We start from the raw sequence: 13,342 nt of genomic DNA, 5'->3' as shown, positions 1-13,342 counted from the left end.
CCTCCCAGATCCAAGAGCATCCAAGGATTCCCCAAACCTCTGGTGGGGAATCCTTTGTGTTGGAAAAGGAGGGAACACCTGGCAGGGGTGTGGGAGGAGTTTTTGGGATGTGCAGCTCCAAGGAATGTTCCCATCACCCAAATGGGATTGCAATTCCTCCCACAGCTTAAAACAGCCCCTGATTCCCTCCAAATCACAGCAGAATCCCCCAAAAAATGGATGGAATTGAGCTGGCCACGGTGTGTAATCATGGAGAAAAACACTGGAAAAGCTCCCAGTGCTCCTGGTCCCACAGGAAGGTGGAATTGGTGGAAATGTGGATGGGAAAGGGATGTCTGATAAAAAAACAAAACCTCTGGCAACAATGCAAATAATAAAAATAAAAGTAATAAATAAATTAATTAATTAATTAATTTGAAATGGAAATAAAAATGAAAATAATAATAATAATAAAAATGAAATTAATAATTAAAATAATGGTAATGAAAATAATAATGATAATGATGCTAATAATAATAATAATAGTTCTTCTTACTATTACCAGAGGCATAATAAATTCTCACCCAATGTGGTTTGTCCTCAAGGAAATTTCCAGTTCTCGGAGCACCTGGGTCGACTCCTGGACTCGTCTCCTGAATTTCTGCAATGGAATGGGCAGCAAAAATAACAATTAGGTTCTATTAAAAAATCTCAACATCTCACCCAGCACAGAGTGAATGAGGAAAACATGGAGCTGACTGAGAACTCCTCTAAATCCCCAGGAATGCAGCAACAGCAGCCCAGCAGTCAACAAAAACACGAAAAAGAGAAATCCTTTCTGTTCCCAGGAACATCCTGCAGCTTCCAGCATTAAGGAAATTAAAAGCCTGGAGATAAATAAACAAGCTTCTTTACAAGCCAAGCTTTGGTGCAGCATCAAACTTTCTCCTGAAGGCTGCAGAGCTCCTTAGAAAATGAGGTGACAGGGGCACCTCAATCCCATCTGGAGCAGGATTGGAGTATCCTCTTCTCCCTGCTCATGGAAAAGTGCTGAAACAGCTGGAGAAATCCCTCTGGAGCAGCTGTTTGGGCACATTCCCATCCCTGAGAGTTAAATGGGAGGAGAAGGGTAAGGGCAGGCTCAGGTGGGATATTGGGAAGGAATTCCTGGATGTGAGCACCGGCTGAACCGGTGCCACCACTCAATCCCAGCAAGGGTCCGGGTGGGATGAGCTCTCCCATCCCTGCGGGGACGTCTCCAGGAAGGGCTGATCCGGAATAACCCCGGGGCCAGCAGGAACTCGGCATTTCCAGCCCCTTTGGGTTTGTCATTTGGCACCTCGGATAAGAAAGGCTCCAATGTCAGCTCACGGAGCGAAGCCAAACGCGGAACAATCTCCAAAACCCTCCGGAGAGAAAAACCACAAAGACCCCGTTCACTGGCTGGGAAAAAATCCACAGGGGAAATGTCAAGGTTTCCTTGGAAATGGCTCCCTGCTCCTGGCTGGAGGCTCCCACAAGAGCAGCACTGTCCCAGGGCTGGGAGCACAGGGAGCGAGGGGCCGGAGCAGGATCCGTGTTTTCCACAGGGAACCCACCCTGGATCACTGCAGGGAAAGTTTGGGATAACGGAGCCAGGCCAGGCTGGGACCTGCTGGGCTCTGCAGCATTTCTGGGTGTGTTTTAGAGGCTCTGCTAGTTGTCACCATGGATGGAGCTGGTCCCTAGGGATGGAGCTGATCACCATGGATGGAGCTGATCACCATGGATGGAGCTGATCCCTATGGATGGAGCTGATCACCATGGATGGAGCTGATCACCATGGATGGAGCTGATCCCTATGGATGGAGCTGATCCCTGTGGATGGAGCTGATCACCATGGATGGAGTTGGTCCCTATGGATGGAGCTGATCCCTATGGATGGAGCTGATCCCTGTGGATGGAGCTGATCACCATGGATGGAGCTGATCCTTATGGATGGAGCTGGTCCCTTATGGATGGAGTTGGTCCCTATGGATGGAGCTGATGCCTATGGATGGAGCTGATCCCTAGGGATGGAGCTGATCCCTGTGGATGGAGCTGATCCCCACGGATGGAGCTGTCACCATGAACAGTGCACTCAGCTGCACTGAACCTCTGCCAGGCAAATTCCCAGAGAAAAGGACTCAAAATATGGACACCCCTTCTCAGGGCTGAGCCAGGGGCATCAGACAGGGCTTTAGCCAAACCCAGGCCTAGAGCCCAGCTCAGAGACAATTTATCAGGTTATTTATCCAAGCTCTGTGCCAGATGATCCCTGGCTTCCCAACATCTGCTCTCCTTCCCAAGCTGGAAAACTGCAGCAAATTCCCAATTTCTCTTTGCCTCTCCCTGAGACTTTGCACAAAGGCAGGAAGGAACCTGGACCATGGTGGCTGAGGAATGAGGGACAGGCAGGAGGAACCAGGATGCTCCTCACCTTCCTGGTCACTGCTGGGTCCAGATACCCCTTCAGCTTCTGGATGTACGTGTGTGGAGGATTCTTCACTTGGAATCTTTCCTGGAAAAGAGACAGGAATAAACATCAGCCATTTTTCTGTGTTTATCCAGGAAACTCTTGCACCACGTACATATTAAACAATTTATATTTTAAAACATTCTGGTCCTAAGTTGATAACCTGTGTATGCAAATAAAAGAGATTTAAATGGATTTTGACATTTACATCAACAGCACAAAAAGACACCTTAAACATTCAGTGGGAATTCTGAATTTTAGCTGCACATCCATCTGAAATTCCAGGGTTTCTGCTGAACAGGAGCATGGAGAGAGGAAAGAGAAGGGTCAGGAGAGCAGATGCATGCACCACCACAAAATCCTTTTTAACCACTTGGAGAAAACCTTCCACCATCCCAGGCTGCTCCAAATCCCAAATCCAGCCCAGCCTTGGGCACTCCCAGGGATCCAGAGGCAGCCACAGCTTCTCTGGGAATTCCATCCCAGCTCCTCCCAAACCTTCCAGCCAATCCCCCCTCAGCCCCAGATCACAGCAGCTCTGTCTCCTGAGAGCTCCCTGATTTTTCCCTGCTTTCCCAGTGTCCAGCTGGAAGTTTATCCCACCAAAGCTGCTGTGAAACACGAGCTGCTCCATAGGCAGAGAATGCTGTGTCCAAACCTCCTCACAGCATTCCCAAAAATTCTAATCCTATTTGTATCTTGGAAGAACTTGAAGCTATTCTGCCCCTTTCCCTGGAGGAAAGATCTCATCCCAACCTCCTGAAATTTCCCATTTTATAACTGTTATCTGAAACCTCCCTTTATTAGTTCAGGATGCAATTCTGACTCCGTTATCCCAAAGTTATTCCAGAATGAACAGGACACTGCTGCCCAGTTACCAGAACTGGCTGAACACCACAAGTTCTTCCTGTTATTATCTTGCTGCTTGCTGGGGGGAAAAAAAAAATAATCCATCATGGCCAGCAGGAAAAAATGAAGGAAAAACTTTTCCCTGAGCTCCAGCAGCCCTGGTGGGAGCTCTGGAAGTCACAGAGCACTCATGGCTTTCCTCTTGCACAGCTGGATTCTTTTTCCATGCGCCTCTGGAATTGGCATTTCCTATTTTATCTAAAAAACAGCTCAGAAAATGCAAAGTTCTTCACTGAGGGATCTTCACTGGACAAAGTGCCTCCAGCAGGGCCTGTCCTGCTCCAGCACCACATCCACCACTGTGGATTCTTCCTGGCTCTCTCCCAGGGATTCTGGGAGCCGGGCTCACCTCGGTGGCTCCGTGGGGCAGACAGAGATTTCCTGGGATCTCAGAGTGCTTTGGGTTGGAAGAGCCCTTAAGGATCCTCCAATTCCACCCCCAGCCACGTCCTCCTGGCAGCAGGATCCCATCCCAACAACACTCCACCTTCCCTCTCCCATTTCTCCCCCCGTTTCTGGGGCTCTCTCAGAGCTGTGCTCAGCCCAATCCCCCAGAAAAGCCCTTCTGCTCTGCTGGATTTATTTCTCTTCCCAAGTAATCGACCCTCATCTGCTGAAGTGACAGGAGCTTTTCCCAACCACCAGTTTTAATTGCCTGGAATCTTCAAAATGAAATGTTTAAAGAGCCTCACCGAGCTCATTTAACAGTCTGGGATGCAGCTACTGGATGGTTTTGTTTGTTTTCCTCAAACCTGGCTGTAATTATGTATTTATGTAATAATCTCTGCAGCAACTCAGCTTAAAGAGACGCTGCTGGTTCTTGTGGAGTGGAATTATTTGGGTTAAAGGATTTATCCATGAGCAGCAAACACCAGCAACGCTCTTACCTGAGGAGTGACCAAAAACCACTCGTGGTTAACATCTCCTAGGCCTGGAAACATTTTTACAACCCCTTCAAGCGTTTCTTCTTTGCTGGTTTGGAAAGCTATGAAGGATTAGCCTTTAAAATGCCCTTTCCTGGCCATGATTCCTGTCTGGGTTTATCCAGCTCCGAGTGTTTTATATTAGAGGCTGATTAAGAAGCTGCGAGGGCCAGGGTTGGGGCTGTGCAGTGAGGCCTCCAAACCACCCTGGAGGTCTGGTCACAGCCACCCTCTTCCCAAAAATCTGACTGGGAGCTCCCAGGGGTTGGGAATGGAGCTGGCTGCAGGCTGATCTCCCTGGAATCCGCTGGAATTCTCTCGTGGTCCATCCCACGCTTCCCAAAGCACTGCTCTTCCTTCGAATCCATAATTAAAGAGTTAAAAATCCCTGCTTTTTTTTCCTGTCAGCTCCTCCCCTCCACTTCTGGCAACTCCCACCCACTCCCTGGCCAGCTCAGCTTCCAAACTCAGGATTTAACACCAGCTGAATGACGAGGTCGGGGATTTTTTACCACACGCATAAAAAGCCTAAAATCCGGATTGGAGCGGCCAAACTTTGCTCAGCAAATGCTGTGGGGTGACATCACAACTGGGACATGGTGGCTTCCCTGGATTGAGCCATTCAGACACAACAAAGTTCCTAAATCCTGGTGAAACCTCTTTTATCTCCACTACGTGACTGCTGTGAGCTCCAGCATTATCTGCAGGGAGCAGCAATGACTCCACACTGCCTTTGTCCTCCAAAGCAAACGAGTTTAATTCCCAAAGATAAAGGCCTTTTCTGACTTGGAAAATCCCTGAGGAGCAGTGGTGTAAGCCAGGATGGAACAGCACAGAGGGAATGCAAGGAGAGCAACACCGGAGAGCAACAAGATGAGCTGGGCCCAGCATCTCCCTTTGGGGGAATAAATGGGGAGAATTCACTGGGATTGAATTCTGACAGGGATTTGGGATGAGGGATGGAGGAACAGGACACAGGGAATGGCTTCCCACTGCCAGAGGGCAGGGCTGGATGGGATATTGGGAAGGAATTCCTGGCTGGGAGGGTGGGGAGAGGCTGGGCTGGAATTCCCAGTGCAGCTGTGGATCCCTGCAAGTGCCCAAGGCAAGGCTGGGATAACCTGGGACAGTGGAAGTTGTCTCTGCCCATGGCAGGGGTGGGTCTGAGTGGCTCTAAAGCCCTTTCCAACCCAGCCCATTCCATGATCCCACAATCCAGGGGAAAATCCTGGAGGCAGGAGCACAACACCTCTCTGGTGCCTCCTTCACCCAGAATCAGCACTTTGTTTTCCGACAGATACAGGAAAAAAGGGGAACCTGGGGGGGCTTTACTTCAGCAGCCAAGAGGAACTGCAGGACTCCTGCACTTCCACGTGATCCTGCAAAGAACCCGACACATCCCCTGATCGCCCAGCTCTGGAAAACAGATTCATTCCGGAACCAGGAAATTGTGGCTTTCCCAACAATCCTTGGCTCCCAGAACCATTCAGGACATTTTTCTATATTAGCACATATGTTATTCTCATTATTATCATTATCCTCGCTAAGCTGTTTCATTCTTGGGATTCACAGATGCCGGGGAAGCGCCCGGCGCATCCGACTCGGGATCGGAATCCCACAGTGCTGCGAGGGCATAAATCCCATGGACTGGGATCGGTGGGGAAGGAGATGGACAGGGAAGATGGGGAGCAGTGTCTCAAGCACATCATGAGTGCAGTGCAGAATTCCTCATCTCCTGCATCTCCCACCAGCAGGACAACGTGTGGCTTTGGAAGTGTCCTTGTGGAATGAGGTGACAGCAGCTGCTGATCCCTGCACTGATGAGGAGTCACAATGATCCATTCCCCCGGGATTAACATCCTGCCAAAGCAGGTCAGCACTGAACCCAGCTGCTGCTCCCTCCCATCCCAGGGGTGCTGAGCCCTTCCCAATCCCAAATCGCTGAGCCTGTGACTCCTGGTGCCTTTATCTCCAACCTCTCCATCCCTCCTCGTCTGATCTTCCCTGAGCCCCCTCTCCCAGGGTGACCCAGTCATATGGGAAAAGCCACGAGTGTCCCAAAGTCCACCTTCTCCTGAATTCAGTAAACCACGGGATTTCCTGCCCTGGATTTACCCCCAGAGGGCAGATTTCCTGGAATACACGATGTTTTTTTAAGCAAAGGCCCTCAAACCAGAGCTGCAAATGGTTTCTGCAGCCATAAAAAGCGATGGAAAACCCTTGGCTGGATACTGGCCCTGGATCTGTGTTGTGAAAGGGTCACAGGCACCGTAAGGGCTCCGGTTCCCCCAGCATGTTCCTGAGGAGAAATCTGGGCTCCACTGAGGAACTTGTGACAAAAAATGGCACAGCACCCCCACAACACCCCGCTCCTCGCTCAGGCCCTTCTCCAGCAGCCATCCACAGATCCCGTGGGCAGGGAAAGCCTTTGGAAGCCCAGCAAAGGGCTGGGCCCCGTTCACCAAGGCCACCCCAAGAGCCCCAGGCTGCCCACCAGCCTCCAGAACACCCAGCGCCTGCCTTCTCCTGGAGCTTCAGCAGGGAAGGAAGAGCTCTCTCTTTGTTTTGGGTGCAAACCTCCCAAGCTCCCTGTGGAACTCCCCATCCCTTATTCCTACCTGCCGCGCGTCCCAGGGCCAGGCCGCGGTGACGCCCCTGCCACCCTTTGCCATTAGAGGGACATGAAGAACTTTGCAGGATGTCCCCAAGGCCTCCCCTGCTCACCCACCTCCCTCTGCAGCCCCTCCTGGCACCCAGCTGGACAGAGCCTTCCAAAAAAAGCCTTTCCCGATGCCATTCCCTGATTTCCAGGCCAGGAAATGGCATCCTTGTCCCAGCACCAACCCCTCAGAGGGCCACCCTGACCCTTCCCAACAGATCTCCTGGCTTTCCTCTTCTTCTCCTGCTTCTGCCTTCTCCAGAGAGATCAGAGCAAGCTCTGAGGACAATTCTGAGATGATTTGATAAGCTTATAAACAAAGGAAGAGAAAATTCCAAGCGGGATGAGTCCTCCACAACCAGCCCAGCAGCCCTTACAATGACTCAAACTATGCAAATCATCCTATCCACAACAGACTATTATTATTATTATTATTATTATTATTATTATTATTGTTATTATTATTATTATTATTATTATTATTATTATCATCATCATCATCATCATCATCATCATCATCATCAAATCAGTTCCCCACTTTTGTTAATTTCATTTTTGCAAAAGTGAGAGTTCCTTTATGGGGATTAACTCCAAATATTCCACAGATAAATATTCAGGATCTGCTGCTGAATATTTATATATATAGACTGTTCAGAAATATAGGTTATATATAGAATATATATATTTAGAAATATAGAATATGTAGAATTATATATGCAGATACTATATTATGTTATGTTATGTTATGTTATGTTATGTTATGTTATGTTATGTTATGCTATGCTATGTTATGTTATATTGTTGTATATTATATTATATTGTTGTATAATATATTATATTTATTACATTATAATATATAATATATATTTATATAATATATATTATATTATAATAATATTATATTATATTATATATTTATATTTATATTATATAATTATATCTGTCATTATTATATTTCATATATTATTTATATTTATAATTATTATATATAATATATATTATATTTAGAAATATAGATTTAGAATATAGACTGCTTAGAAAATACCATTTCTGGACATTTTTCCCTCGAAGATGTAAGCTGAGAACCAGCACAGGAGAGATTGAGTTCATTTCCTCATGGATTTATAAGCAAAACCAGGTGAAAATGGCATAATGGGTGAAACCAAGGGAAAGCAGGAGTCAAAATTAGCATTTAGAATAAAAAAATCCTGCACAACCGCTGTTCCTGGAACCTCATCCCCGTTATTCCAGGGAATATAAATATTTCACATCCCAAATGTTGATTTTTGGTGCTTTTTGGTGCCACCTGCTCACAGAGCTGTGGATGTTGGGGAGCTGTGGCAGACCCCAGCTCTGTGGGGCCACCATGGGACAGGTGGCACTGTGTCATCACTGTGTCACCTCCTGCTGCTGCTGGCACTGCTGGCTCCCATCAGCCCTGCCTTTCCAAAGGATGGGAATGCTCATCCCAGGGAAGGGACTCGGCCCAGCCCTGAGTTGTGTAAGGAGCTGTCGGGAGCGGCGATTACTCCAGATTGCAAATTTCCTTCGCATCTGCTCATCCCTCCTATCTCAGCCCGGAGCTGGGCAGTGAATCAGCAGCAGCTGCAAAGGGTGGATCAGCTCCGGGCTGGGAATTTGCACATCCAGGCTGGGATCAAACGGCTCCAGCCTGTGCCGCTGCCAGCGGGAATTCAGCACGGAGCTCTGGGAACACCCCTGACACAAATCATGGAATCACTCAATGCACTGGGTTGGGAGGGACCTTAAAGCCACGGCAGGGACACCTCCCACCGTCCCAGGCTGCTCCAAACCCTGTCCAGCCTGGCCTGGGACACTCCCAGGGATCCAGGGGAATCTGCAGTCATTAGCAGCAGTGCGATTTTTCACACTCAGTAAAATGAATCTTTAAATAGCTCAAGCTTTACATTCTCTGCACGGGCAACTCGTGGGGAAAAAAGGCAATTCTGTATTTTTACTTTAAGGTACCTGTGCAATGAGTTTAAACTGCCAGAGGGCAGGATTAGATGGGCTATTAAGAAGGGATCCTTCCCTGTGAGGGTGGAGAGGCCCTGGCAGGGTGCCCAGAGCAGCTGTGGCTGTCCCTGGATCCCTGGAATTGTCCAAGGCCAGGCTGGACAGGGTTTGGAACAATCTGGGATAGTGGAAGGTGTCCCTGGGGTTGGAACTCCCAACCCAAACCAGTCTGGAATTCCATGAGTGTGTCAGACACCCCAGCACGGCAACAGCTGACTAGGAAATGTCCCATAAATGTATTTATCCTGAAGTCCCTGACCTCCTGGCAAGCTCTCACCCTGCTTCTGCTGAGTTCCCAAGGGAACATCCCGCTTTCCCAGTGCTGGACTAATCATTTTCACTAACCACTACTGCTGAACTTCACAGCAGATCCCAGTTTTGCTGCTGGCTCCCCAGTCCCAATCCCACCTTTGGCACATTTCCCCCCAAAATGCCGTTCTTGTTTATCCATCACATCCTGTTAATTGCTGCACACCCGAGGAGATTCCTCAGCATCTGGCACTGCCCAAGCCGAGGTCGTTCCCAACCTCTGGAGCAGAGCAGAGGCTCCTGTCTGTCCCTGGAGGTGACGTGGGAGCCCAGCAGCCTCTGGGCTGAGATGGTTTGTTCAGGGCAGGACTCTGAGCTCAGGCTGAGATGGAAACATCAGAGGGGAAAGGGATATCCCTCTGTGAGGTGGGAATTTGGGATCAAACGGCTTCTGCCTGACCTGCTGCCACCACAGCCTGCAGCACAGAGCTCACAGCCCTCTGGGACACTGAGAACATGACACAAATCATGGAATAACAGTGTGCCAGGATGGATTGGGGTGGCTGGGAGGCCTCTGGGAGTGCTCACCAACAAGGCAGCAGAAGGAATGAGCGCTTGGAACTCACGGGAACAGGTGCCCTGCAAGGCCCTGCTCAGCCCAGGATGGAACAGCTGGAGACAGGCATCTCCCAAAGGCTCTCCAGAGGCTCCTTACCTGGTCACAGATGAGCTCCCACTTCTTCTCACCTCCCAAAGGCTCTCCAGAGGCTCCTTACCTGGTCACAGATGAGCTCCCACTTCTTCTCGTTGTCGTACTGCCGCAGGAGCCGGGCTTTGTCGGGAGGCAGGTTCATGGCATTCTAGGGAGAGACAGGAATATTGTGAGGGACCAACCACAGCCAAACCCAGCAGGAGCAATCCGAGGCAGCGTGGCTGCGGTTCCTGGATTGTTCCCTGTGAATTCCTGATGCCAGAGCTGCTCAGGAACGTTTCCTCTCCCTGCTGGTTTTGGCCCCAAAAGCGCCGGTGAATCACGAGGCACCCAAGGGCAGGGCTACGCTGGGACACACAAGGTGAGCAGCTGAGGGCCAGCCCTGAGCTCTGGATCCGGGGTTTTTAGGGAAAAAATGTTCCCTGTGAGGGTAGGGAAGCCCTGGAACAGCTTCCCAAAGAAGCTGTGGCTGCACTTGGATCCCTGGAAGTGCCCAGGCTGGACAGGGCTTGGAGCACCTGGGACAGTGGGAGGTGTCCCTGCCCGTGGGATGAGATTTGATATCCTTTCCAATCCAAACTGGTTTTGGATTCTGTGACCATCCAGCTCCATCCAGCATCCAGCAGAGAGGACAGCACTCTGTGCCCCAGCCAGGTCCTGCTCCCTTCCCTGAGCACATTCCTAAGGGAAACACCTCCCACTGCCAGCTGGGGCTGCAGGACAGTGCTCTCCCAACAGGATCACAAAATGCCACCTCATTTTACCCCAGCAGCTATCCCAGCTGGAAAAGTCACCACATGCCACCTCAGCTGGATGTCACAGATCCCAGAGTCAGGATTGCTGCTGCCCAGCCCTCAGCCAGACACCCCAGACTGTGAGTGACAGGAGTCAGAAGGAAAGGGAGAGGCAGCAATTATTTGATCCCTATCGTTGCCGGCTCCTTTGATGTGAGCGCTCCTTCCAGGACAGCTCTCTGGGAAGGGCGGCTTTCCCAAGAGCCCTGTCCCGGAATGTGCAGCGTAACTGTGGTGACTGTGCTCCTGGAGAAGGCTGGAACAGGGGATGGAACCCTGGAACAGGAGATGGAACCCAGGAACACGGGATGGAACCCAGGAACACCCGGGGAACTCTGCAAACACCAGGTGTGGAAAGGATCCCCATCAGCCCGGCTGAGCACAGCAAGGCCAAGTGGAAGATCTGCCGAGCACCTCTTGGGCTCCAGCATCTCCTGGGCTCCAGCTGGAACTCCCAGACTGGCCCAGTTAACCCAGTTCACCCCTGGGGACCACAGGCCTCTGGCAGTCCCCTCCCAGGGAGGAAGAGCCAGCCGGCCCTGGTGGCACTGGACACGATAAATCAGCAATCAATAAATCAGAGTTCAGGACCAAAATCCCACTCTGGGAGCAGCTTCCCAAGCTGTGCCACACCCAGACTCCAGACTTATCCCAGCTGTCCTGGGGATCCCTGGAACCATCCCAGACCCATCCTCTTCCCAGACTTCCTTCGTTTCCTCGCACAAACCGCGTCCCAGGGAAGGGGAGGGATACGGACAAGCGGCACCTGTTGGGATCAGCCAACCTGGACACCTCGCTGGCACGGGGAAAATAGGAATTTCAGGGGGTTCCTGGCAGGATCAGAGGCACCAAGGGTAATTCTGTGTCAGTGCTGACCACACTGCTGGGCACCAGGACAGCCAGACAAGCCTTGGGAATGAGGGACAGCCGAGGATTCGCTCCTCTGCCCTCCCTCCATCCCTGCCCCTGGGGATCCCCCTGCTCTTCCTGCTCCCATGGCTGCTCTTCCCAGAGCTCGTTTTCCATCAGATAACCACGGTTCCTTCTCCTGCTCCTCGCTGCTGTCATGTTGACAGCATTTAGAGCTCTGATCATATCAGTGCTTGCTTCTCCTCTCAGTCTCTCACCAGGCACCTTATCAGCTCTGCTTATCATTCCGTGCACTTCTTGGTATTTTTCCTGAGGGTTCTTCCAGCACCATTCCTTCCTCCTGAGCCGTGTTTCACAGCTCCTCTCAGCTGGAGGAAAAGCTCCAGTGTTTACCTGCAATGCAGCCCTTGTCAGGCTCTGATCTCCTTAGAGCTAATCAGCTCACACAGCCCGGCTGGCACCGGGATGAGAATCCTGCCTGGAAACCTCGGCAGGACGCGGCTGTGCCAGGGCTCCAGCGGGAATGAGAGCCTGGAACAGGGAAAACAAGAGCCAGGCTCCAGTGATCTCATTCCCAAACGAAGCCATCTGATCTCAGTCTGCAGCGGGAAGTGCTTTGCTTTGCTCCACACAAGCCCTGGGCGTCCCTCAAGAGCTCACTGTGGACATTCCTGCCCTCTCCCAAGGGAAAACTGCCTCTGGACACCGTGTGCAGGCAGGACCAGCTCCCAGAGTAAGCTCAGGGTGAACTGCACCCCCTCACTGCCCAAAAATCAGGTTTTTTACAGGGTGACCGTGGCATGGACAGCACCAGGGGTCACTCCACAGCCCCTCCAGTCCTTGATCTCTGCTGAGTTCCCATTCCTCGAAGGATTTAAAGCCATGCAGCACTGAGGAATGGTTGGATTGCAGATCTTGGAGAGCTTTTCCTACCTGCAGGATTCTCAGATTCTCTGGGAAGAACTGCCCTGGTCACCTGCACAGCCTGAGGGAGCTCTGGATCTGGCACTGTGTCCGAAGGAGAAGCTCGGGGATGAGGAAGGCTCTGCAGGGGACAGATGTGGAGCATTTGAGGTCACAGTTTTGGGTTTGTTCAGCTGGAGGAGACTGAGGGGAGCTGTCCCAGCCTGGAGCTTCTCCTGAGGGACAGCTCCAGCTCCCTGGGACAGGGACAGAACCTGAGGAATGCTGGAGCTGTGCCATGGAATTTTAGGCTGGATCTCAGGGCAAGGCTCTTCCCCCAGAGGGTGCTGGCACTGCCCAGGCTCCCCAGGGAATGGGCACATTCCCAAAAGCTCCAGGAGCATCCAGGGATGCCCAGGGTGGGGTTTTGGGGTGTCTGTGCAGGGCCAGGGGCTGGGCTGGATGATCCCTCTCACTCAGGACATTCCACGATTTTACATCATCCCTTCTCTGAAACCTGGACTAAGGATTTTCTTACTCTCAACAGCCACTCCCTGCTGGAAAACTGGATCCTAAACCACGATATTTTCACTTCCATGGGAAGCAATAGACTTTTTTTTTACATCCCTGCATGGCACTACCCCAAGTGGCTCCTGAAATCCAAGTGCACTGCTCCCAAATCCACAACTCAGTGACAGCAGCAGGACCCGAGGCCCAGGCTACTGAACTGGCTCCAGGAGTTTTGCTGGAGTCACACCCAACCAGACACATTTGTCATCTGGATTTCCTATTCCCCGTGGATCCCTGGAATGA

At 50.9% G+C, this 13,342-nt stretch overlaps 1 protein-coding gene across 12 annotated transcripts in view; it reads right to left on the bottom strand.

Moving 5' to 3' along the window:
- The window catches only part of FMNL2 (formin like 2), a 108,934-nt gene that overhangs the window by 34,114 nt on the left and 61,478 nt on the right, over positions 1 to 13,342 (bottom strand). For all 12 annotated transcript variants that reach the window (XR_015289316.1, XR_015289317.1, XM_086898000.1 and 9 more), the window contains exons 2-4: positions 10,027 to 10,110; positions 2,438 to 2,518; positions 564 to 640 (exon numbers count right to left, since the gene is read on the bottom strand). Coding sequence is in view for 10 of the 12 variants with exons in the window: in XM_086898000.1 (XP_086754126.1) it covers positions 564 to 640; positions 2,438 to 2,518; positions 10,027 to 10,110 (242 nt within the window). In the remaining 2 variants the exon portion in view is untranslated. The remainder of the gene's footprint in view (positions 1 to 563; positions 641 to 2,437; positions 2,519 to 10,026; positions 10,111 to 13,342) is intronic.

Source organism: Cyanistes caeruleus, chromosome 7 (genome assembly GCF_971803275.1).
Source record: "Cyanistes caeruleus chromosome 7, bCyaCae1.hap1.1, whole genome shotgun sequence".
Taxonomy (NCBI): Eukaryota; Metazoa; Chordata; class Aves; order Passeriformes; family Paridae; genus Cyanistes; species Cyanistes caeruleus.
Note: the sequence above shows the minus strand (reverse complement) of the source record. Positions and strands in the feature narration are given on the sequence as shown.